At 44.3% G+C, this 25,155-nt stretch overlaps 1 protein-coding gene across 2 annotated transcripts in view; it reads right to left on the bottom strand.

Moving 5' to 3' along the window:
- Positions 1-25,155, bottom strand: part of MXI1 (MAX interactor 1, dimerization protein) — a 58,684-nt gene that overhangs the window by 22,099 nt on the left and 11,430 nt on the right. For both annotated transcript variants that reach the window (XM_050898805.1, XM_050898806.1), the window contains exon 3: positions 8,550-8,579. In XM_050898805.1, coding sequence (XP_050754762.1) covers positions 8,550-8,579 — 30 coding nt within the window. The remainder of the gene's footprint in view (positions 1-8,549; positions 8,580-25,155) is intronic.

A 25,155-nucleotide genomic window follows, 5' to 3' on the forward strand; every position in this document is an offset into this window, starting at 1 on the left:
AGCCCTTAATTTTTTTTAATGGAACATCGGGCAGAAGACCTGACTCATCCCATTGCTCTGGGATCCAGGGATTCTTCTGCATTCCTCCAGACTCAGACAAATCCAAAACCTTTATATGAGATTCAGCCTGCATCTGACAAACTCAAGTGCCACCTCTGAAAAAGGGGATACTTCAATTTTGCAAAGGCACTGCAAGGATTTACCAAAGAGAAAACACAAAGAGCGCTAGGCAGAGATGATCTGTATTTCTACACAAATTCAAACTCCCAATGCACATAGAAAGGGAGGCAGGTAGATGAAACCATCTACTGCTATGTTCTGCCATGGCCCTGACTTAGCCCTGTCCACGTTACCCGATGGTTTCACGGGAGGAGAATTCCTGACCCTTGGTTGCACATTGCCCATTTAATTGTTTTATGGTTGTCACATGCACTGTTTGGGAAGAAACCTGCCTGGTCTGTTTGTCCACAGCTATGCAAACTGCTCGGGGTGACAAGCACCATTTGCAGCCAGGCAACAACCACAGCAACTGCGAGATGAAGCCCTTTGCTTTCATTTCCCAGACAAGGCTATGAACGCCTGTTACACACTTGCACTACCCACCACAGCTCCCAAAACAAGGGGCTAGACCATACTGCGCTGTCCTGGTTTTGGCTGAGATAGAGTTAATTTTCTTCTTAGTAGCTAGTACAGTGCTGAGTTTTGGATTTAGTGTGAGAATAATGTTGATAACACACTGATGTCTTAGTTGTTGCTAAGTAGCGCTTGTCCTAAGTTAAGGATTTTTTCAGTTTCCCATGCTCTGCCAGCAAGCAGGTGTACAAGAAGCTGGGAGGGAGCAGAGTCAGGACAGCTGACCTGAACTAGCCAAAAGGATATTCCATACCATGGAACGTCATGCCCAGTATATAAACTGGGGGGAGCTGGCCAGGAGGGGCAGATCTCTGCTCGGGCATCGGTCAGCAGGCGGTGAGCAATTGCATTGTGCATCACTTGTCTTTTCTTGGGTGTTATTTCTCTTTTTTTTGTTATATTCCTTTTCATTACAATTATTATTATATTATTATTGTTAGTATTATATTTTATTTTACTTCAGTTATTAAACCGTTCTTATCTCAACCCAGCAGTTTTACTTTTTTTTCCTGATCCTCCCCCCCATCCCACTGGGAGGGGCAGTGGTGAGCGGCTGCGTGGTGCTGAGTTGCTGGCTGCGGTTAAACCACAACATGCGCCAAGCCCCGCCAGCCACCCACAGCAGCAAAGGTACCTTCACTTTGTGCCCCTCTTCTCTTTTCGATGGGAGAAGGCGCGAGGGCAGCAAGACAGCATCATGCAGCACCTCCTGGCCCTGGGCAACACCGACAGGGAGGACACTGAGGGGGACACAAGGAGTGAGCATGAAGTTTTGAAGGAAGCAGAGGTGGGACAGGGGAAACTTTTGAGAAAGAGAGAAAAAGCAAGCAACTGGCTGGAGATGTGGATCAACAAAGCAAAGGAGTGGGTCGATGCAAACTTGTTCCCACATGCCCATTACTCCAGGCACTGGATCCATGTGTGTTTCCGCTCCTAACCTGTTAAATGGGGGTATCTGACTCTTCCCACCACCCCTTGGTGTATCATAAGGTTATAGGTTCTCAAAGTTGTGATACTTTGGTAAAAATGGGCCACATGCAAAAAGGAGAATAGAGGAAGTTTCTTCCCTACATTTCCTATCCCACGCTGAATTTCCTTTGGTTATCACAAGTCTGCATGGGCTATGTTGCTATAGTACCCTCAACGTATGTACCAGATATAGATCAGCACACACAACTCCAGCTTCTGCCCCAAGAGTAAAAAGTCCTGAAACTTGTAGTTAACAGGTAATCTGTCTCAAAAATTATATTCCTATTACCTCATCTTCTCTAAGGCAGAAACTCCCCAAGTGGCTTTTAGCTAGTAATGCTTTCAGGCCCATGAGCAATGTTAGTCACTTGAACAAGAAAAGTTGTTGCATCAGAATTTCTGGCTCTCGGCACTTCAAACAGCACCCCAGGGAAAAAAAAAAAGACAAAAAAAAAGCCTGCAAAGTCTCCAGAGATGCATTTGGGAGAGATATGGCAAGTACAGAGTCCTGACACAACTAAAAACTGAGCCAGGAAAGCTGAATGCTTGACTTACTTACTACCTGAGGCCAGATTCTTCCCCGGTCCAAGCTCACCGATTACAGAGGGGATTTGCCCAGCCTTTATTTTTTTCAGGACAGTCATAAACACACAGAACTGAAGAAGGTTCAGCCTGAAAGAAAACTGCGGCAACACACCCAAGTAGAAACTCTAGAACGCAAGTTTGGGAAGAGATTCAAGAACCAAAGCTGGCAATGATGCAATCCAAATGAGATACCATCTAAGTACATAGGACTGCTTCCATTACACATCCACAGCAGCTACCAGACCCCCTCCTGGCTCCCTGAAAGCAGTAACCAGTAACACACCATTTGGTACCTCTTCTATTCACTACTCTGGAAATCTTAAGTACAGGATGCTGAATGCAAGAACTCAGCCAGCAAGTGGGGAGACCTGACTGCAGAGCATGTTTGTTTCTAAGATGGGGGTTTCCTCTAAAGTGTCCCTTCTGGGAAGCAAGACAACAAAAGGATTCTCAGTGTCAGGCCATTATGGCAAGGCCAAGCAGACTGCGCTGATAGTTCTTTCTACACTATGGGAGGAAAACACATCAGAAAGTGTCCCTAAAACACATCTTAGTTGAGAAGGGCTTTGTGATAAGTATCTGTTTCTGAAAACTGGCTTATAACAGTGATTTTATTGTGCAACATTGTTGAAACAAAAACATTTTGCTTTGCGACAGTTTATCCAAAATACTAGTATTGTTCTTTTTCCTCTTCTTTCTCCAACTGCTATTGGATTCATAAGGGAGTTGCAGAGATCTGGGAGCAGAAAGGCAGGCATGCAGTCATTCTTCACTGCATCACTTTGAATAAAATCATGTTGAAACTAGAAATTCCAATACAAGCAGTACTGAAGGACTTCCAACAAAATGAGGATCATTTTGTTTCCTTCGAATTTTGGCATGGAGACTAACTGTCCCTTTACAGCAGCTTTACTCAGAGTTCAAAATGTTCTGCTGCCCAGCCAATATGAAACAAAGCCTTTGCAGACTTTTGATTGTTATGTGAATCGAAACGCTGCTTCTGCACAAGGAGGCACTTCGCGTGAACAAGTGTGGTGGTCAGCCAAAGAGACCGGATCACAGTTTTACAGCATCTGATCGGTGAGGTCCTGGAGCAATGCAAAGAAATAACCACAATATAGCAAAAGGTAGACTGACACTAAACAATGACGACTGAGCCTAAACGTATCCAGAAAAAACATCTCTCTGATAGCCTTACTCCACAAACTACAGACTTCACTCTCTCCAGGTTAAGCAAAAACAGGCACAGCAGTGTAATAAGTTATCCAGATCTCCTAAACTAGAGGAACATGCTTCAGCTCTGCTGAAAATTGTTGGTCCCAGCTGAAAATGGAGGCATCTGTCATCCAAGTGACAAAGTTGAAGACAGCTAGCTACCTCCAGCTCTTGTTCCATACTGGCCACGGAGACGGGAGGGTTTAGCTACATTCCCACAAGGAGCAAGTTGGATCAGTGCATGCTCTGACCTTTGGATGTGTCAAAGAAAGATGCATGCTCAGCTGTGTTGGACATGGTTTGACTGCTGCAGGGAACATCACAGGTTCCAAGTTTTATTAATGAGGAAAACAATATGTACTGTCAACATTTGCTACACGAAGTTAACATGAAAACAAAGCCCACTCCAGAGAACAAATGAAATTTACTGGATTAATTTCTTGTTCCAGCTCTCCTGATAAATAGCACTGACCTCAACACCACATTGATTAGTTGGTTCAAGACAAACACTGATCAGATTGCCTTGGCAAATATATATAGCACTACAAAAGCACAATCATCCATGTCTATTCAGAGTAGCAAAGATTCACTATACTTTCATTTCCCTTTCCTCTATCTTTCCCAGCCTAGACAGCATGTCTGCACTATTTAATACCAGAACTATTTAAATGCCCTATGTTAAGTGCTTTCCCCTCCTTCTTCTCTTGCATTTTGCTAATAGACACACTCAAGCCCCTGTTCTAGAGAAACAGAACCAAACTGTGCAATTGCTGCGGAGCCTCAGAAGGCCCCACGTTTCAGTGCAAGCTGACTCAGGTCATGGTTTTCTCCTAAACGTTCAGTAGGGTTTTTCCTTTATCTCATCTCCTACCTCAAACATGCAACCTAGCATAACAGTCAGCTCTGCGTGAGAAACCATTTTGAAGAAACACTCTGCAATAAACAGTCTCTCACGTTAACGAGAGAATGGGTGGGGAATCACAGAACATAGACGGGGGATCCTGGTAAGAGTCAGAAAGGCTAAAAAACACAGTACTCGATCATTGCTACGTGTTTGTCTTCTTCACTTTGTTTCTGATCATCTCAAAAGATATCAGAGAGAAAGGATCTTACATCACTTCACTGTGCTTTTACACTAAACACAACTCTTTAGCAACTTGGTTTAGAAAGAGTTTTGTCTCCTTTAGACTTTGTCCCTTTTCATTTTAAATGAGGTATTTTTGCAGAGCCACAAATTCTGAGAGATCTTCAGAAAATTCTAATTTCATTGATTCTCCCAAGGTCTCCTTCCCTCTTCGGATCTATCTTTTGTTTGAACTAAGTTATTGTTACCATAAGGAAAATCTGCCCTAATAACTCATTGTTTACCCAATTACTAAGCTTTGTTTTCCTTCCTTCTGCTGTATTACAATGCAATCATCACCAAAACCAAATAGATCAATCTAGGATATACAGAAAAACTTTTTTTTTTTTTTTTTAAATCTGACCAATAGCTTTACAAACATCCTTCTTGTTCTATCAGGAGACGTAACTTTTCTGACAGACACCACCACCATGTTGGTCTACCAGAACTGCCACTTCACAGAGCAGCAGGAAAGTCATCTCAGTGCTGCATACCTTCTCTTAATACCACACTGACCACATCCTTCCAAAACTGCGTGTGTCTAAAATGTTCAGACAACAATTAATTCTGCTATCTGTGTAACACACACCATTTAACTTAAGCCTGAATTGTATTTATTATCCTTTTTTGAGAAAATATTACACTACCAAAGTCCATCTTTTAGTCACTTGCTTTATGTTTTCTTTTAGAAAATGATAGGGTGTTGCTTACGAATCAGTTTTTTGGTAGGCGTGTTAAAGGACTAAGTAGTATTGTTTTAGTTATGCCTTGCAGCAGATGAGAAGCAGAATACTGGTTTCTTGTTTAAATGCAAGCTATGACTCATCCTGGGCAGAGATAAACTGAAACACATACCCATTAAATAAAAAATACAAACAATTTTCCAACATGAGGATTAATGACAGATAGTAACTATAAATTAATCTTTTATAAATCAAACAAAGCCCCTTATATAAATGTCACTGCAATCTCTTCAGATAAAAAACCAAATCAAACCAGAAAGAGAAGTCACTTAAATATTACAGTTAATATTTGGTACCAAATCAGACAGCTCCTTAGCAGAACCACTGGAGTGTTCATGAAATATTTCAAGACTAAGAAAAGGAGTGGAGCTTAAAACATCGCTTTAATTTTTTTAATATATTTTTAGTTACTTTTCAACATCAAAGGGGTACAAGATTCTTAATCCTGATACATTGAAACATCATCAGCTCTGCAATATTGAGTCCAAGTTAAATCATATATTCAAAAAGGAGAAGAGCATTTTGTTTTTCTAGTATTCTCTTGCTACAGCTTGAAAGAAACTCTGTGTAATTGTTGAATGGGTTAAAACAAAATTTAACTGAACATAAGAAGGCTGCTGTTCGCAGACGAGGGGAAAAACCAGAGTCAGAGACCTAATAGTGGACAATTTTGAAAATTATAGTGTGTGTCAATAATGGAGATAACAGTGAGATTCAAAAGGAATAATCGCAAATAATAGAGAAAATGAGCACCTGCCAGCCACAAAGCCATTAGTATCAGGGCTTTTATCTTTGCAGCAGTTAAGTCTGGCGACACTGACAAACTTAACGACACAGCAAATAAAACACAGTGAAAACCTAACTGGGAAGCTACCCCCTTCACCCACAAAACACTGCTGTGGAGTTTAAAAATAAATGCTTCCAGTATGAAACTCACTGTCCAAATCGTTGGTAAGAAACACTGCAAACCCAGCATAGCCACTACAGGGTCTAGCTGGGTTTGCAGATGTGCGTAGCTCATCAGGCCATAGCATCTGCCTTAAGGGACAGACAATCCCAAACCAGGAGCAGTGGGCTCCTGACCAAAGACCCCAGATATAGGAGTTTGCCTGTACAGACCACCCAATGTGCTCAAATGTGCGCCCTTCCCAGAAGGCTGAAAACCAAGGTAAAACCATGTCTGAGACACAGACCTGGAATATAGTGCCTTGGAATGGGAAGCCCTAGAAGAAAGACCTTGCTAAGAAGGCTGATGGTTCGGAGTCTTCAACCTGGAACAGGTGGTGACTAGGGAGCATAACTGAGACGGAAGGAGAGGAAGAGAGAGAGAGATGGTACTACACCAGCTGGGAATGGGAAGACAAATTCTGTAGCAAGCAAACAGCTTGTCCACATTCAGAAAAAGGTGGCATAAGGGGAAGCACAGGTAATAATACTCCTCTCACTAGTAACATATATAACAAAGTGCTGGACAGTAGTCAATCCTCATGATATCCCCACCCCAGGCAGTATTACTGTCCTCAGTTAAAGACAGGGAATCAAGGCAGAAACTTCCTCAACTCACACAGATAGCTGGTATCAGGCATATCCTAAATCCATCAATACTTGCCAGTCCTTAGCTGGACAGTAAGTATGTAATGCTAGCTGCTGAGATCTCACCCACCGGGAGTGTGAAGCTTCACTGCCTGCCCCACAAGCCTGAGGGTAGAAAAAGATGGTCACAGATCCAGGCAACCTTGGCCAATGTGAGAGGATAAGGTTGGTACAGGGAAAGATGGAGACAGCTCTGTTCTAAAGCTGTACTAAGAGCAAGCAGCGTTTGCAGTAACAATCAGATATGCAAATAAGCACATTGAAAATTAGTGATGGTTTACTGTTGTCATGGAGAAAAAAGCACCCTCTGTTCTGGGTCAGACCCAAGAACTGCATTTTCTTTCTCTCACTGGTAAATAAACTCTAGAGAGCACTGGAAAATCCAGGAGCCAACACTTCTCAACACAGCTCAACCTGGGACTGGAAAGGTTGAGTCTCGGGGGGGACAGGAGAGCAACACAACCCAAATAAAAAAACCTCTCTGCATCACCCCAGAAGGACAGGACCATGACAACTCTGTAGACCCTCAAAGCTACCAGGAGGTAGAAGCACAGCCTGGAAGAAAAAACCCACACCACGCAAAGGCCAAGCTGCTTCCCAGCACTGCTGCTGCTGGGGGAGGCACATGTGGGGGAAACTGAGGGCAATGTGATGCACAAGGTACTCAGCTCTGATTCCCTTGAAGCTACATGGGAAGATCTTGTCTGAATGGAAATACACACTTGGCTTGAAGCCTCTGTGTATCTTTGGCCATCCTCATAGGGCTCCCATCCCTTGTTAAATGATGGCTGCTAAGAGGGAAGAGGAGGCAATCAACCTATTTAGACTCAGCTTTCCCACCCTGGGGATTTCTTCATAGGAGCAGCTGGGCAGAGCACTGCCTTTGTTCCAGCAACCACAAAAAACACAGACGCCCCCCATCAGCCCCCCTAAAATCCCACAGAAGAGCCAAGATAAGTTTATAATGGAAACCCTGACACAATCTTAACTATAGCATCCTGAATGGAAGGCGATAATCTGATCTGTGTGTGAACTAGCTCCCCTTGTCTCAACGGTATTTATCTTATTTTAACTCCTGTTACAAAAGGGTTGAGTCATATTAGCAGAGCTAGCCAAGTAACAAAACTGCAAGGCTTGCTAAAACTTCAGATTCAAGGATAAACAAGCGCAATCCTAAAACACGTTAGAAGAGAGAGTCTCCACAGGAGTGCTGGTAGCCAGACCTCCGAGCCTCTGGACAATGGTATTTTCTTCTGCACCGCAGAGATCATCACAGCCCAGCGGAGGGGTGGGAGAGGGTGTAGAGCACAGGGCTCTGCCCTTCGGTTCATAGTAATACGTATTACCCAGGGCCCAAGAAACCTGATCCCGTAGCAACCTCATGTATGGAAAGTGCCCCAATCAGATTTCACTGTGTCAGGAGAAGAACAGTATTTACTCTGCATACAGATTAGTCACAAAACTGGGTCACTTCTTGCCTTTTCAGAGAGAGAAAAAAACCAACCAAAAACAAGACTTCTTTTTCAGATCTTTCTCTGTCTTCCCCTCTGACTTTTAAAAGTACGTGATGCAGTGTGGTCATTCACAGCTGTCTAAGCTGATCAAACGGCACCTGCACGTGTAAGGTTAAAAGCACATCACACCCACTAGGCTTGCATTTCTTAGAATTCAGCTCATTAGCTACTTACCGGTTCTTTTCTAGTTCGTTGTGCGTAGACCTGGAAGATAAACAAAAATTTGGATTAGCCACCTTTGACCTCTCAGCACCAAAGTTCAATCACTGCAAGCTGTACACATCCCCAGTGGCATATCACAGTGTAAAGCCCACCAACTACATACTTTAAAATCTATAGCTATAACCTCAAGCCTCCCTGCCAACAAGAGATTCCCCCCCTCCTAAGTCTGTATTTACCTGCTACGTGCAAAGCTGCTACTCTTACCGGTGCTACAGAAAATGTTCCCTAGAGACTTAAATGCACACAAAATCCCAAAGAGAGGCAATGATTAGGACAGGGGACCAGAGTCAGCCATTTACAGACTACTTCTGACTCTGCCACCAACTCGGTACAGGACTGCAGTTACGTTTCTTTATGCTTTAGTTTCTCCATCCACCCTGTAAAAATATTGGTATCATATGCTAACACAGGAGCTCATGGAGTATTAATTTATGCACAACAAATACATGGAAACCTTCCAGCAGAATCGACTCTGTAAGGACAACCCCTGGAGCCCTTCAGTGGTCACATGCTAGATTTAGCAAACTTAGTAGAACTCCAGATATGGCCAGCGTTTGGGCACGAGACGGGATGGCCAGTACTGCCATGTTTGCAAACATCAGCGGTGCTGAGCAGCACTTTTAGGATGCCTGGAAACCCCTTGGGGATTGAAACAGCACCACCACAGCACTAGCTTGCAGTGAAGCAAGTGACCCATAAAGTGGCACTGCGACCATTTGACAAAGGAGGGGGCTTTGTCTTTATACCTGCCCGCCACACCAAGCACGCTGCCAGCACTCTCTAATTTAGAGCTCGCAGCTTGAAAATGAGACCAACTAGAAACAAAAGGGAAACAGGCAAGTCATTCTCCTTGCCTCTGCGATGGCAGCATGAGCGGCAAAAAAGCTTAAATCCTTTCACGATTTCTAATCTAACGATGTTATTAGTAACCCAGGTAAGGTTGTTGAGGATTATTTAAAAAGGATAGTCATTTATCCAACATTTCTCTTTAACAGAAGGTCACCTTAAAATAAGAGTAAAAGGAGCCCAAAAGCTTAATAAAAAGGATCTATTTTCTGTAATTTGGCATCACATTTCTTCCGGAGCTCTGAGAAGATTATCCTCTATCCCCCATCTGGAGAATCCCACAGAGAATTCTACAATTAGGGAACTGAATGGAGGATGTGCTCCAAGGGAAACCCTGTCATAATTAAATGCTTCTCCAAAAAAAGGGAGGAGGAGCGCTTAACAGGTGTTAGAACCTCATTGAAGATGATGAATAAACCACAGACGTCTGCGAAAAACAAGGTAAATGAGTCTTAGCTAGCCGTGGCTGAGAGCTGTGGGTGGCTAGAGGAAAAACAAAACGTTACCGTATGTCTGTGCAAGGTACCCTGCGCAGCAGGATATGGGATACCCTAAAGGCAAGGCATACTATAGCCAAACTCCTACAGTTAAGGAAACTCCCAAAGCAAATCCTTCCCTCCCAAAAAGAGAGGATTCCTTAAGTCTGGTTCCCAGGAATCAGAGACATGAACATAATATTTAGTCCAGAGAATCTCCCAAATCAAACCCACATCCCCCACGGAGTCTAAACCAGCAAAATCCATTTGTCCAGGCAACTTGGATGCAAATTAACCCACCAGGGCTGAGCTGAGGCCCTTTAAAACCACTGCCCGTATGTTCTTTGGAACATGCTTATTGTTCTTATTTACTGTATGTTCCTGCAGGAGACTTTGCACTCCTCTTGGCTACGACATTAGCAGTTATAAAGCTAGAGATATGCAATGGCTTGAATTCCTATATTATATCGAGCCAATTATCAAGGCCAGCACTGAAAGAACAAAGTTTGGCCCACTGCTGTGAACAAAATTAAAACAGCAGGTTCTCCCTACTCCTCTCACACAGGAGACTCTTTATTACCTATCTGCCTTCTGATGAACAAGACAACTGAGAGGGGTCACAGGCTTTTCACCAAGTCAGGAAATTTATGCTGTCACTTTTAACCATATCGGTGGCAAGGAAAAAACCAAACACGCGTGTGTCCCCCCCCCCCGCACTTTCCCACTGAAGCTGAATGCAAAGGAAAGAATCTCAGCAATGCTGAACGAATCCTACAGGGATGTTACTTCTCTTACCTGCTTACGCTTTGCTTAGTCTTACTAGGGACATTTGGAAAAGTTTTAATTTTTCCTTTCATCTAAATTTAGGAAAAAAAACCCAGCACCACTCCCCACTACCACCCCTCACTAACTCTTATTTTCTATGCCAATTTCCCTTTGCTTGGACAACGGATACAGAAAAGCCCCCTCTCTCTTCTGTTCATACTTCATTTCATTTTCTGTAGCTCCTGATCTAGAGATTAATTTTCTCCCCTCGTCTTTGGGCTGCACATGTTACTAAGATTTATTTGGAGTTAAACAAGGACAGTGCTGTCAGTGAAGTGCAAAAAAGTACAGGAACCTCTATTGATACTACATTCAGAAAAAAAATATTTTAAATAGGTACAGAAACAAACGTAACTGGACCTCTTTAACCGAGCTGGTCTTATCATCAACTGGGAACCTAGAGAGTATCACCAGACTGAAATCAAAGCTCCACCCTTGTATGCCATCGCCAGCTTTTTGATGGGTACAGGATGAACACCACAGCTGTAAACTATTGCAGCGCTTGGGGAATGTTTCAGGGTTACTTGTAACACCCTGCGTTTACAACAGCAAGGAACTGGTGCATTCAGTGTGATATTGCTTTGCTGCGGTTGATAGTCAGTCACAGCCTGTGTCACCCAGTGAAATAAGGACACCACTGTTGAGCATGGACCACAAACCAGAGGAGCTCACATCCTCGCTGTCAGGCGGACAGGCACAGGACCTTGCCCCCACCTGCAAAGCTGAAACCACAGCCATGCAGGTACGGACATGTTCAGAGAGGAAAACAAAAGCCCAAGCACATGTACCAGTACTGCTCAAAACCTCAGCTGCAATTTAAAAGTAGCTCAAGCACAAACCATCTGCAGGGCTCTCATTTAAAAGTCAGGTTTCTATAGCAGTGTAAGTATTTTATTTATAACAATAAATTTAAAACGTCCAAACTGATAACTACTCCTAAAAACTGAAAGAATGTTACTTAAAGAGGAGAATCCTGCTGACTACATTTTGAAAACAGCTTGGGAAAAGATCAAGAAAGAGTTTTAGAAGCTTAACATAAAGGAGCCAAGCAAACAACAACAAAAACAGCAGAGCAGTCCCCATCAAGATTTTAAACAACAAAAAGCTGAAAGAGGAGAAACTGAAGTTTATCCCTCTTTACCCGAGATACCTGAAACCGTGTACAAAATGGGAAGAAACAGGGAAGCAGCAATTGTCAGTCACTCTAATCTAAGGTCAGATGCAAAAACCTTTTTGTGCCAGTTACTGTGATTCTGCCTGCAACCTTGCTATCCAACACTGTAACAAGGTGTTGCTGATACATTAAGCTACAATGAAGTCCCCTAGTGAATGAGACATTGTAAATAATTTGTCACTTTATCACATTTTCTTTATTTAAATAAAATCTCTCCTACCACGGCAGAGGCAGCCAAACTTTCCCTGAGCTCAGGTACGCCAACAAAACAAACTGCATCAGGGAGGAACAAGCTCTAAAGAGCACTGAATTCATTTGTCATTGGGTTTTTTACGGTAATTAAAATCACAAAGCTGCCACATGACATTAAACACAGCTGACCTTTCTGGTTTACACATTTAATATTGATAAATAGCTCAATGAATGCATTTGAAGCATATCTGCATTTTGGTTTGACTTCTTAGTGAGGTAACTATTTTCTATTGGGAAAACACAGCAATCCAGAGTCCTTGTCCTATGTGACACACAGATAGCATTTAGACCCAATGACCCTGCCATCTCCTTGTACCTGGTCACCCTCCTGTCTGTATCTGGCACCAGCTCCTGGCTCCAAAGGAGCTCAGGACTCCAAGAGCTCCATCTCCATCACAACAGAGATACTGGTGGCTCAGGAGATGCTGCTGGCCATAAGTATTGCCAGGTAAAGGGGGTGGGGGGAATAAAAATGACCTCTTCCAATACATGTCCTTAATGCCAACACAGAGCCAGTGCTTCTCCTCCAAATTCACTCAGCCCCCTCTGTTTTAACAAGAGATTAATCAGGAAAGAAATATTCCATCAGTTTGTGCAAACTAAGGCACAGTTACCTGAATCACGTTTAGCAGAACAGCAAGAACATCCATCCACAGACCAGGCCAACCGCTTTCTGTCTTACTTCACTCAGGTTCAGCCACCTCTGCTGCTTATGCATCATCACACCACATACAATCTCATTCTTCTTTATTTTACAGACCTTTCCCAACTTCTGGCTCTGTTGACACCCATTCACTTGGCCACCAAATTCCCCTGCAGGAAATGCCTTCTTCCATTCCCCAAGCCAAGATCAACCACCCTTCTGGAACCAGTGAACTACATTACTGCCTTCTCTTTTATGCAAGTTCTTCCTCAGAAATGACTCCTATTGGAAACAGCCAAATGACAAAACAAAACAAACGAAAAGAAAGGGTGATCAACAGGTTTTTTCAATTTTAAATCCACCTGTGTCCACAAAACAAAACTTAGTCGCTGAAGAACCCCAGTGTTTTGCCAGGGTTTCAAGGAGCAGTGGATCGACACCGTAAGTAGTCTATGAAACCAACTGCACAAGCCATAATCTGGGAAGCCTACAGAGAAGCTCCACCAGTAGCAGCATGTGAGCCTTTCAGCCCAATGGTAAGACAAATGATAGCTGCACAAGAGTCAAATCTTCCTGCCCAGATGGAGATGCTCACAGGCTGAGTTTCTAAGGGAGCTGTGAACCTACCTCACCTCTGGGAGACCCAGGAGCCTGGGTCTCGGAGGGCTGCACAGGAGCCTTGGGAACACAGCAGCTTACAGTACTCAACGCTGCCAAGAGCTCCTACAGTGAGCAGCAGGATGCAGCTGAGCAGGAGGTGGCATAGCTGGAGCAGAAGTCCTTCTGCTGCTGTCCTTATGCCCTTTGCAAGTACCAGCCTCAAGTCTAACAAGAGCCTCACCTCAGCCTTGCATACCAGCAAATCTAACAAAACATGTCCTTCCAAGCAATACTAGAGACAAAAGTTATCATCTTCTTAGTTATTACTATCCCACGATCCCCCTACACTGTCTGGCCTTAAGGTCCAGAATAAATGCTTCTCCATGAGGAGCTGAAGTGAGGAGACAGAACAGACTGTTTCACCTTCTCACTGACGTCAATGGAGATGCACCAGATTAACCTGGCCCCAAACTCTGGCTAGTTTTTCTGTCGCTCTTAGAGGGACATGGTATCAGATTCCTCCCAAGACTCTGATCAAAGCTGTTTTCCCAGGATCAAGCCAGACCCTTTCCAAAGTTCACATTCTCTGCCTCCAACAGAGAAGGGGACACGGCCGTACTGGCATCTGTTCGTGTTTGTTCATCTTTGGAAAAGGAGAAATGGCCCCACAGTCTGTTTTCAGCTCAACAAGGTGAAGAGAGCTCCTTCGTCGGTTCACAGCTGCAGAAAGTCACCTACCCCTGGGTTTCTACACAGTATCCTGAAAGTCTCCTGCAACACTCAGTCAAAAACTTTAAAAGGTACACTGCACACATCCCTTGAAGAAGTAAACGTCTTCAAAACCACCTACAGTATTTACACAGCCTCTCTCAGTTTAGTACCTGCTCCTCATAATCATTATTTCTGTTTGCAACACTTCAGAAATTAACTCTTCCCTAACGCTTTTTATGCAGGAAGGACAACACCAACACAAAGAAATTCTAAATGATTTTCCCAATGTCACACAAGAAGCCTGTGGCAGAGCAGGGTACTTAACTTGGGTTCCCTGAACCCCAGGATAAGGTTTGCATCAGTGGGTTGCTGTCTGCAGGCGTCCCAGAGAGACATCTAACAAGGACATTTGTGCCATCTGATTCTTGTGTCAAAGACAAAAAAATGATGTAATCATTGTAAGCTGCAAGTGGGAAAGTGGGAAAAAACCCACCAACCACCAACAACCCAAACCTAAAGCAGCCCTCATGTCTTGCCCACTGTCTGCCAAGTGAGCCAACTCTACTCTCAGACACCACTGTACGAGGTGCCAGAGAAGAATCTGAAATAGGAGCCAAAAGCAAAGTAATATTAGTTTACCAATAAAACTCATCCGATAGACACATCAGGCATAACCCTCAGGTGGGGAAGGAACTGCAGCCGCAGTCCCAAACAAAGCACGCTGTTCTGTTGGTGCATGTTCTGCTTTTTCAGCACAAGGGAGGAAAGAGCAGGAAGACAGCTCCTCCTTGCTGAGCACCACGAGTCTCTCCCAGTCCCAGAGCTGGGCTCCCCCAAACCAGAACAACACCCCATTAAGCAGCACAAGGTGGCACTCTGCAGGAGAAGGGTTTTCCAAGCCAGGCCACACAACAGCAAGAATGTTGTTTTGCATTCAGTTCTGCAATCTGGGGCCAGCAAAGAAGTCCCCAGCTGGCTTCCCTCCCCACTGTACGGGCTGGGAGCAAGTGTGCTGGTGTGGGCCTTCTTCTGTACCACCTGAGACCCTACATGCACAGGCTGGTCCTAGCCCCAAGTGCTAAGGGAAAACTGCCCCATCTGATACACTCCCTCACACAGGGCCCTGCATGGCTAAGAGGAACTGGGTTTGCTGAACAAGCAGCTATTCAATATTTTGTTTTCTCCTCATTGTTCAACACGTGGCCTCAAGCCAAGCCCTGCTCTGAATACAGAACCGGTGGTTTCCTTACAGGCTTTTCGACAGGCTCACCGAGAGCAGTGGCTAGGCAGTTCACAGGCACATTTATTGTCAAGCATCCTCACTTTCCAAATCAGAAGCTAAGAAACAGGGAAATCAGAGTTGCAGCTTCTCATCCCTCCTAGTGCCTCTATGAAGACCCCCAAGGGCCTGGTTTTCTGGGCCACTTTACATGTTCAAAGCACAACTCCCGCTGGTGCCCCTTGCGGCTGTGCATCATCAGCTCTTCCGCGGCTCAGATCCCAGGCTCATACCTCGGGAAAAAATCACATTATGAGGAATAGACTATTTGGGGGTCTCCTATGATAAGCCAGGCTGAAAGGGACTTGCTGAAGGTACATAGGGCTGCTGACAGGGGCCAGGAGTGAAGTGAGTTCTCCAATGCGCTATTCATTGCTCCGTTCATCTGCCTTCTAATTTCTGTGACAAGTGAGCAAAGCTCCTACAGAAACCATTTCCTTCCCTTCCCAGCCCACAGTTAACCACATCAGAAGGGGCTCGTGCACACAGATCAGACACAAAGGCTGATGTATGTCCATTTTGGAAGGTCTCTTAGCCATTTCAGTAGAGAAACCCTAGCCCACCTCCTTTGGACAGGCAGCAGCCAACATCTATAACGATACAGAACTTCACCAAATTCAGGTAGATTCTCACAGGTCAGGAAAAAGTATATTCTTTGCCTTCACCAAGGCAAGATTCCTGTCTATGATCCATGATGCAAGGGAGCTTCTTGTAGACAGATTCTTGACTTTTCTTGGGTTTTTTTAATACATTGACAAAACCATGTTTTTCAGGACCTGGTGAGGAGAAATGTCAGGTGGCTTCACCATGGCACCTCCAAGCTCCCCCATGAACAGAGAAGACCATGGCACAGAATGAGGACAGTAAAATACAGACATTTCCTCACACTAATGTCAGGTGTGTGCTGTCCCCCAGGTCTCTCCCAAGTGCTACTTGGGAAAGACAACCTCCCTATGCGATCATCATAAACAGATCATTCAAAGCAAAATGAATTATTTAAGTAGAATGAGGCACAGACTTCATCCATCCCCTGCTAACACCTTAGTATCTCTGCTAACGAAATTTTCTCTGTTGAATATTCAAGTGTACTACAGAGCAGGGTAAGGCCTGACACTCCAGAAAGCTCTATGTGGTCCCTGCCCCACTGACTTCCAGCAGGCTCCATGGATCTCACTGCACGGTCAGGGGCTCAGCCTCTTCCAAGGCCCCACCGGAACCAGTATCATAGTTGCTGGTACCTGCACGGCAGAGAGATTGCAGTGATTCACAGAAAGAGACTAAAGGCACAGGAGGTAATTTTCAAATCTACCTAGAAAACTTAGGATCCTAAGTCTCATCTTCTTTCAAACAGCCACAAGCTCCAGAACACCGATTCTGCTTCCTGAAAACAGGATTAGAAAAGTGTGTGCATTACCCCAACGTACAGATGGTGGGAACCATGTAATGTACAGATGGTAGGACCCATGTAGGTCATCTGACGTGCCCAGATCTTGCAGCCTTTCGGCAGCAGACTCAGGAAGCGATCCAAGGGCCCAGCATGCCAGCCCTTTGCCCTATACCATGCTTCTTCCCACACATAACATTACCCTTTTGAGGAAGATGGTCATATCCAGAAATAGCCTTAGCAATGTCATCTGCAGAGCAACAGTCTGTTTGGGGAACACATACTTCTCTGCCACACGCATCTTCTGACCTAAAGAAACTGCTTTCAGATGCGCTGGGGAAAATGAGGCTTTTTGAGTAAATGCCACCTGACTGAAACGCACTTTGTTTGAAAAGAAACTGATGGCATTTGTATGGCTGTGGGCCAGGCCAGACTTTCTTCAATTCTATTTAGACTTGTTAGTTATCTCTCATGTTACAACTATCTTGCTGTTACACTGTGCCTGGAGATGAAGGGAGGGGAAATATACTCGAAAATACATTAACATCACTGTTAGCTACACACTGTATTAGGGAAACTGAGGCACAAAGACTTACACAGGCTGTAACAATATTAGGAAGAGAACCCAGATGTCCTGATGTCTGGGGTTATATTCCGTCAACAGGGACATACTCATCTAGCATCTGGGAGATCCATGAAAAAGGAAGGTTGAGAAAAACAGAAGAGCTCTGATTTTTTCTGTTCGTACAGTTCTGGCTCACAAGCAGCAGCAACTAACACGAAGGCAGCGAGGTGGCTACCTCCCACTGCTCCCAGATGGCCAAGCTACTTGCGAACAGTTCATGAACTGCTGCAGTTTGTAGCCTAACTGTTAAAGGCAAACCAGAACTGGTGCCATGTTACCTTACTCTATCTATACATTGCTTTACGGCTGCCCAAGCACCTGGGCAATGACCACTGGAGTAATAGCCTCAACAGCAATCCCAATGCCATCTGTCCCTTCCCATAACTTCTCCCTTCTTGATGGTGTAACAGATAGAAGGAGACAAACGAGAAATGTTCAGAAAATAAGCGACTTATTTATGCAGAGGAACTTCAAATCAAAACTGAGGCAAAAGAATTGCTCTCAGTCCACATGCCTGCTTGTCACAGAGAAAGCAGCAAAGTATAAACAAGTAATTAAGATAATGTTGGAAACCATCTAGGCTACTTCAAACTGGATTCATAAAGAAACAGAACTGAAGTGAAATCACTTTCATATCAGAGAATGGAAGTACAGTAGGGAGCACAAAAATGAGACGTGGGAATATATCCAGCAGGATGGAAAAAGCAGGCCTGTTCCCTCTGAACTGACCAACAAGGCAGTGTCTCAGAGAGAAGAGATCCAGGCAAAGGCCAGCCAAGTGCACAGCCCCAGAGACCCACAGCCTCTCATCAAGAGAGCCCAAAATAGTCAACAAAATCAAATCCTATCTTTGTGGTTCAAAGCGGGTAGGGAGTAGGAGCAAACACTCTCAAGAGGAGAACAAACAGAAGCCAGTCTTTGAGTTTGGGCAGAAGTTTGTCAGGAGGGATCAGGAGATGATCAACAGCAGGAACTCCAACAAGCAAGACAATTAACTCAGCAGCATGACATGGACTAGTCTGTTAGGGTCAGAAAGAGAAATGGATTTGAAAGCTCAACCAGGAGCGAGAAAGGAAAATGTCAGTCTTACCTACAAACAGGGGAGCAGATGGAAACAACACTACAGGTGACAACCAGTTCACTGTCAAGCAAAGGATCAGGTCAGGTTAAAAGCATGAAGGATAAATCCCTGCATGTGTTGTGGATGAGGCATTACACAGAGAAGATACAAAAAGGGTACAAATGTGGTGAGAGGGGAAAAAAACCCCAAACACCTGACAAACAAGGAATACTACTTAAACCAGGGAATTGACTGTACACTGAATATAATGGGAAGAGAAAATGAGGGAATTTCAGGAACAGATGACCAGGTTTGGCCCAAATATCCTCCCTACTATCCCAGGGCACCAAATCTCTCTAGGAGCTGGAGCTAACAACATTCACGTTTCAAAAGACCCTAAGCACCAAAATCTGAAGTTCCTTGCCACTGCGCCAGCACTGCTATCAGTGATTCAAATCAGCCCACGGCAGTTGCAGCACAGCTCTACCTGGGCAGAGTGCTGCAACATGAACAGCATGAGCCCTGACTAACAGTCCCACTGCTGCCAAACAGCATGCTCCTGTAGAGGCTTCCCCCAAATCTGCGAGGACAAAGGGATCACGAGCCTTTAGCCACAGAGAACGACAATTCACGGCAGACAGATGCTGCAGCAGTGAATTATAGCTAAGGTGCAGATAACATCAACAACTGGGCCTGCTTCTAGTTTACACAAAGGCCTCTTTGCACAACTCAGAGACTACAAATTAAATTCTACACCTACTGAAGGTATCAAAGTATAAATTCAGCCCAGAATCACGGGTTTCTGCATACACTCCCCGCCACGCAGATCTCCCTATGCGTGGCTATATTACTAATACAAAAAGGAAAGCACGAACTGCAGCTCTGCAGGATCTTCCCACTTGGAGGGCTATAAAATAAACAGGATGACAAAGGGGAACACAGCAGGTTCCCCCATGGAAACTGCTACATCAGCCCTAGCACTTTTGGAGGCCTCATTCCTCACTAGGGAGTGGGGTTTATGCTTCTCATGCCATTTGCTGGGTTCACCCTCACTTTCTCTATTTTGCCTGGTAACCTGCCAGTTGTACTACAAAGCCAAGCATCACTGAAAAGACACTGCATACGAAACCTCACATACATGGGGCTGGTTTGTTTTTTTCCCCCCCCCCAAATCGTTAGCAGGATCTCAGCTTCTGATGTAGATCAGCAGAGACAAGGAAAGGCACAACTTAGTGCCAGCAGGTTCAGAAACTCCAGCATCATCATGACTTGCTTGCCTACACTTGCAGACTGCATTGGGGCAAATTACACCAAATGGGCAGATGGGATGTGCTGAGGCTGCACTGAGCTATTTGAGTACAGCCCTACCTGCCAACCTGCTCCGATCAACTGTAATCCAGTACAAACCTACAGAGGATAGTGGGATTTTAACAAGGGGTGATTCCACCTCTCGTGCATGGACCAGCAATCCATTTTCCCAGTCTAACACTCAAACTGTCATTATGCTTTCTCAAAAAGAAGTCATGCTCACACCTAACTATAGTCAATACTGCTGGCCAGTCCCTCTCAACATCTCTAACAGAGAAGCAATCCTTAACAGCTCAGCCTGGTCCAGTTTTCCTTTCTTAAAAAATTAACTAGCACTTTCATGTATACTCTCTACTGGAAGGCAAGATCCCACCTCCAACTATTTCTAGACAAAATTTCAACAGCAGCATGAAGATTCCAGATAGTAATCACACTGTTTGTACATTATCAAAGTGTGGCATAAATCAAAACATGGCACAGCAAATCTTATCCATTTTCTGTTTTACACATGTGAATTTGTACTCTATGAAGCAAAGCCAAGTCCTGAGCCATGAATAGAGCTCCCTTGCACTACAAGGCTTGAGACAGAAAGCAGCCTCTATCCCCAGCATATTACACAAGAGCCAGATTCTAACCCACCTACACACAGCGAGTCAAAACTCAACTCCCACTAGCTGTGGAGTAAGGTGTGATCCAGTGCGAGTGCAAGCACCTAAAAAAAAAGCCCACAAGCAAATAAACAAAGTATCATCCAGAAACAAATAACAACTGATAGAGGCTAGGAAGCAGCAAAGCTGTCAACAAAAAGCCTCAGAGACCAGCGCTCTGGGATGCAAAGAAAGGGGTAGGGGCTTTGTGCAGAAAAGCAGACCAACACGGGCTGCCACAGCAATTTGCTCAGGAATTTCTTACGCAAAATAGGCAAACCACTCAGACCCCTGCGCCTCCTCTCCCCCAATAAATTCAGAATTACAGCACTGTCCTAACTCCAGAGGCTGCAGGAAGGACTCAAAATTGCCAGATACTCAGTCATCGGCACAATGTGGGGGGCAGTGAACCTCCTCTGACAGAAAAGATAGAATATATTTTAAACTGTGCTTAAGCAACTGTTCACCAACCCCCCTACTCCTCCCCTGCACAGTGAGGTACAGCTGCACAGCACTGCTGTTCTGGTAGATCAGGCTTTCTTGCACACCCGATAGCCAAGGTTGACTTGCAGCTACACATGCCACATCCTTTCAGCTTCTGCGCCTGTGTTTGTGAACACATGAAGCCATCACCTGAGGCACATGAGGTACCTAATGCACACCTACCTGGCCCCACCAATCCTTGCTCAGGGACACTGTGAGCAAATTAAGCTTCAAGCCAAGAGTACCTGAGGGTTTCAATAGTACAGTCCCCATCCCTACCCTCAAAAAACAGCTTCAAAGGTTATGAGAGTGGAGGGCTACAGAGAAGATTCAGCACAAAACCAAGTGATGGGATTTAGAAGTGTAGGAAAAAAGTTTCGAATGGGGCAGAGGAGAGCGCAACAACAGAGAAAATGAGGAGCTGCATTGCTAGAATAGCCAGAAGGGCAAAGAAACCCAGACACCCAGATTTCAAGACACCATGTCCAAAATGCCTTACCATACCCATTACAGCTGCTGATTCCAAGCTCTGCAGGCAACCTGCTACCGGACTGTAGATGTCTGAAAGGCCCTTGGAAAGCAGCCTCAGACACAAGGGAGGATAATGGGAAGAGAGGAAAATGAAAGGAAAAAAGAAACTGGACAGAGTTCAAACCCTCCCCCATGGAACTGAGCAATAGATTCTTCGAGTGCCCTTAACAACACGGGCCTCCCGGGAGAGCTGAGGGCTCCTAGTGCCACTGGGAGGGTGCCTGGCATTTCCCCAGGATCAGACCAAAAAAAATAACAGGCTTTTCTACATGCCTGAGAGTCTAAATAAAAACAAAACACAAATGACAATCTAATATTGTAACGTAATTTCAGATTCCGTTATAAATCTTAACTTCATTAAACTGATTGTATTATGGGGGAAAAAAATCATTTAGCATCCCTGCTGTTTATTTTATTTCCTGCTGACACAACGATTTAAATTGATTAAAAAGTCTTCTCAATTATTTTCCAAAATGTATAAATATCAAACCAGTCTAATCCTAACTAACTAGAATGAACCTTTCAAATAACTGGGTCTACTTAGAACTGCATATGTAGGGTCCGTAAGAGCAGTTTCCCGTGACATCGAATGCAAGTTAATGTACCCACAGAACTGTACTCCCAGCACGGACTACTTCACTTCTCTAGCAAGTTTTTAGAACTCAGCTTCTGTCCCAGAAATGTCTTCAGAAGGAACGAACATTAAATAAGTGATACTGTATGTTACAATAAATCTCAGCTAATTTTTCATCCCAGTCCAAAAAGCAGAAGATATTTTTGTCAGGAGCAAATTAAAAAAAAGCAAAATTAAATTCTAATTTAATACAGGTTGGCTAACTGATTTGCTTGGTTTTTTGCTTTTAGCTATGTGCTAAATGGGATTTTTTTTTTTAAAGTTTCCCGTGTTTATTATGAACTCCAGGTCACAATGACTGTGATTCTCCACATATTTTTGCAGGTGGGTAATTTTCAGTACCTAAATAACCCTGACTAAAGCAAGACTGCACATTTTTAAATATATTCAGGTTTTAACTCACAGCATGCAACACTAGGTCTTTAAAATACCCATGCAAAACACTACACATACATACAAATAATGTCCTGAGGATTGCAGAGGGGAACCCCTCTGCAGCAATCTGCATGCTGTCAGTTGCACAACTGACACAAAGGAAGGAAGAGAGAACTTGAGCCAAAACATCCTCCTTTAAAAACGCATCATGTAAATCAGAAGTAATGAAGCAATGTTTTCCCTCTTATCTGCACACCCCTGTTCAGGGTAGAAAAAAATTATTTTGCTGGGACTGGGAGACCGTTGTAGTTCTATAAGAATAAGATTTGCTCCACCATTGCCATCCAGAGCTGGGCTGCCTGTTCCTCAGAACTTTCTGGGTGTTTGTGCCATGACAGCACAGAGCCTGTTGGGAAGAAATAGCTGTCATGTCTGGGCTGCAAATGCTGAAGGGAAATACTTGGATTTAAACTATGAATTAAAGAGCATCTAGGCTCTGTAAATACCCTGCACCACATAATCATGGATTATTTGGTTCAATAAAGAACAGCAACAATGCACAAGTGTCAATTTCTAAAAGTGTATAAATAAAGAAAAAAAAGAAAACAATTGTGCTTTGCCAAGGTTGCCTGAGAGACATTTTTACAGGAGGCTTTTAAATGACAAGATCTGCATGAGATCTAAACGCATCATTTTTCTACACTAATTAAACATTTTGAGACAAAAGCAATCTAAGAAAGTCTCTTGTCCATACACGAAATGTAAGTTTTGCCCCTCATCAAGGGCTTGATATTTAATTTTAAGTCCATTCAAACTCCACTAGACAGAACTTACTGAATTGTCCCTTTGATTTTAACAGGAAGGGATGATACAGAGCCTTCCTTAAATAAGGCTGATGCTATACTCAGCGTCACACAAAACACACTGCAGTGAATTTGGAGGCACCCTGAACTTCACAGTTGTCACTTCCCGGCACTGCAGCCATCTGGAAGGCCTGCCATCTCCTACAGCAAGTGCAAGCTGCTACGACTTGCGCTAAAAGAAACTTCCATTTCCAACTGTGCGTGTAAGGGCTGAGCTCCCCAAAACACCCGCTCTGGTGTCTGCCCGGAGCAGACCTGACACCGGTCACTCCCTGAGGCCGAAACAAGTGTGGGAGGTAACGCACTGGGTGATGTCCTCACTCTAAAGATTCAATTTGGCCTCAGTATTCCTTGTATAATGAAGGTTTTAAATAGGACTAGAAAGTATCTTTTCTGCTTCTCTGTTGCCTTTCCCCTCCACATCAATATATTCAGCCTGTCACACTACACGGCCCAGTGGGCTGGTCTCAGCACAGAAAGGTGCTCTGTGAGAGCTGTGCCTGGGGGCTCTGTGCCGGCAGGGCACACTGAGCACCCAGGCCCCAGGGACGGGGAGTGCTCTGCATCCCTCTCTAGCCTACAGGCTGCTGGATTCCGTGCTAAGGAGCTCCTGAGGGGGATGTGCTTCCAGCCCTCCTCTGGAGAAGGGCAGGTTGCCATGACAAAGGCCTTTGAGAGAAAGAGGTGTGGGATGGAAAAGTAGTATGTGAGAAACCTAGCGAGAAAAATACAGATCTCAATTCAGCATTTGCCATCATTTCCCAACACAAAGTCACTGGGATTTGGGACTTTGGTTCATGGGAAACAGTAAAGGGCTACAACTGCCCTGAAATCAGGAGAGGCTGGATGAAGGAGTGAAGCAAATATAAAGATGCAGCATACAAAGAGCTCAGGATATGCTGATCCTGATGAAGAAAGCTTCCCCACAGCAAGGTGCAGTAACATCACTTCAAACAACCTTTATTATCAAATGCTGCTGAAGCAGAATCACTGCAAGCAAAGGTACCTTTTCCCTAGGCCTTTACAGGTCCTTCCCAATGGCCTTAAAAAAGCTTTAATCACCTGAGCCACCTGCCACCATTTTATGGATTGCACAGGCCTTGCTGCAGTAAAAGCAAGCTTGCAATTGCCTTTTCAAAATTATACTTTATCTTTCTAAAGTTTCTCTATCCCAGAAGGCCTCGACAAGGTCTGAACAATTCTACAGAAAGGAGCAAAAGAAAACAAAAAGAACAGGAATGAGAGGGGAGAGGCAGATCCTACTACAGCACCAAGTGATAGGCTTAATCCTGTCATATCTTCTAGATTTAAGAAACCAAGAAATATGGCATTGTATAATAAGAGAAGCGTCAAAAATGTGGAGTTCTACAATTACCAAGCAATCAGAAAGCTGGGTAATCCCACTGCCCTGAAAGGCAGAGTGAAAGACAGCTTCGTTTTCCTGAACTGAATTTTTAACACATTGTACGCAGCAGCCAGTCATCTCCCTCTCTCCCATTTGTTGTAGGGGATCCATTTCAAAACATCATTTCCTTGCTTCAAATCATGCCTGTCATTACAATCCCAAAGCACCCAGGCTACATGCACGCTATCCCTTAAAAGCAGTGACTTCTGGGTTGGAAAGACATCAGCTGTATATAATGGGAATAGCTATTGCCTACCTCCTCCCTAAACCCTATGAACAGATCTCCCTATTCCCCTTTCCTCTGCAGCATCTGAGCCTTGGCACAGAGTCAGCTGGCAGTGCCACTTCAGATACAGCTCCCCTGTGTCCCTCTGCTCTCAGCGCTATGGATCCAGAATGGACGCTGTACTTGTGTGTCCCAGCTCTGAAACCCCCTG

Source organism: Gymnogyps californianus, chromosome 6, assembly GCF_018139145.2.
Source record: "Gymnogyps californianus isolate 813 chromosome 6, ASM1813914v2, whole genome shotgun sequence".
Taxonomy (NCBI): domain Eukaryota; kingdom Metazoa; phylum Chordata; class Aves; order Accipitriformes; family Cathartidae; genus Gymnogyps; species Gymnogyps californianus.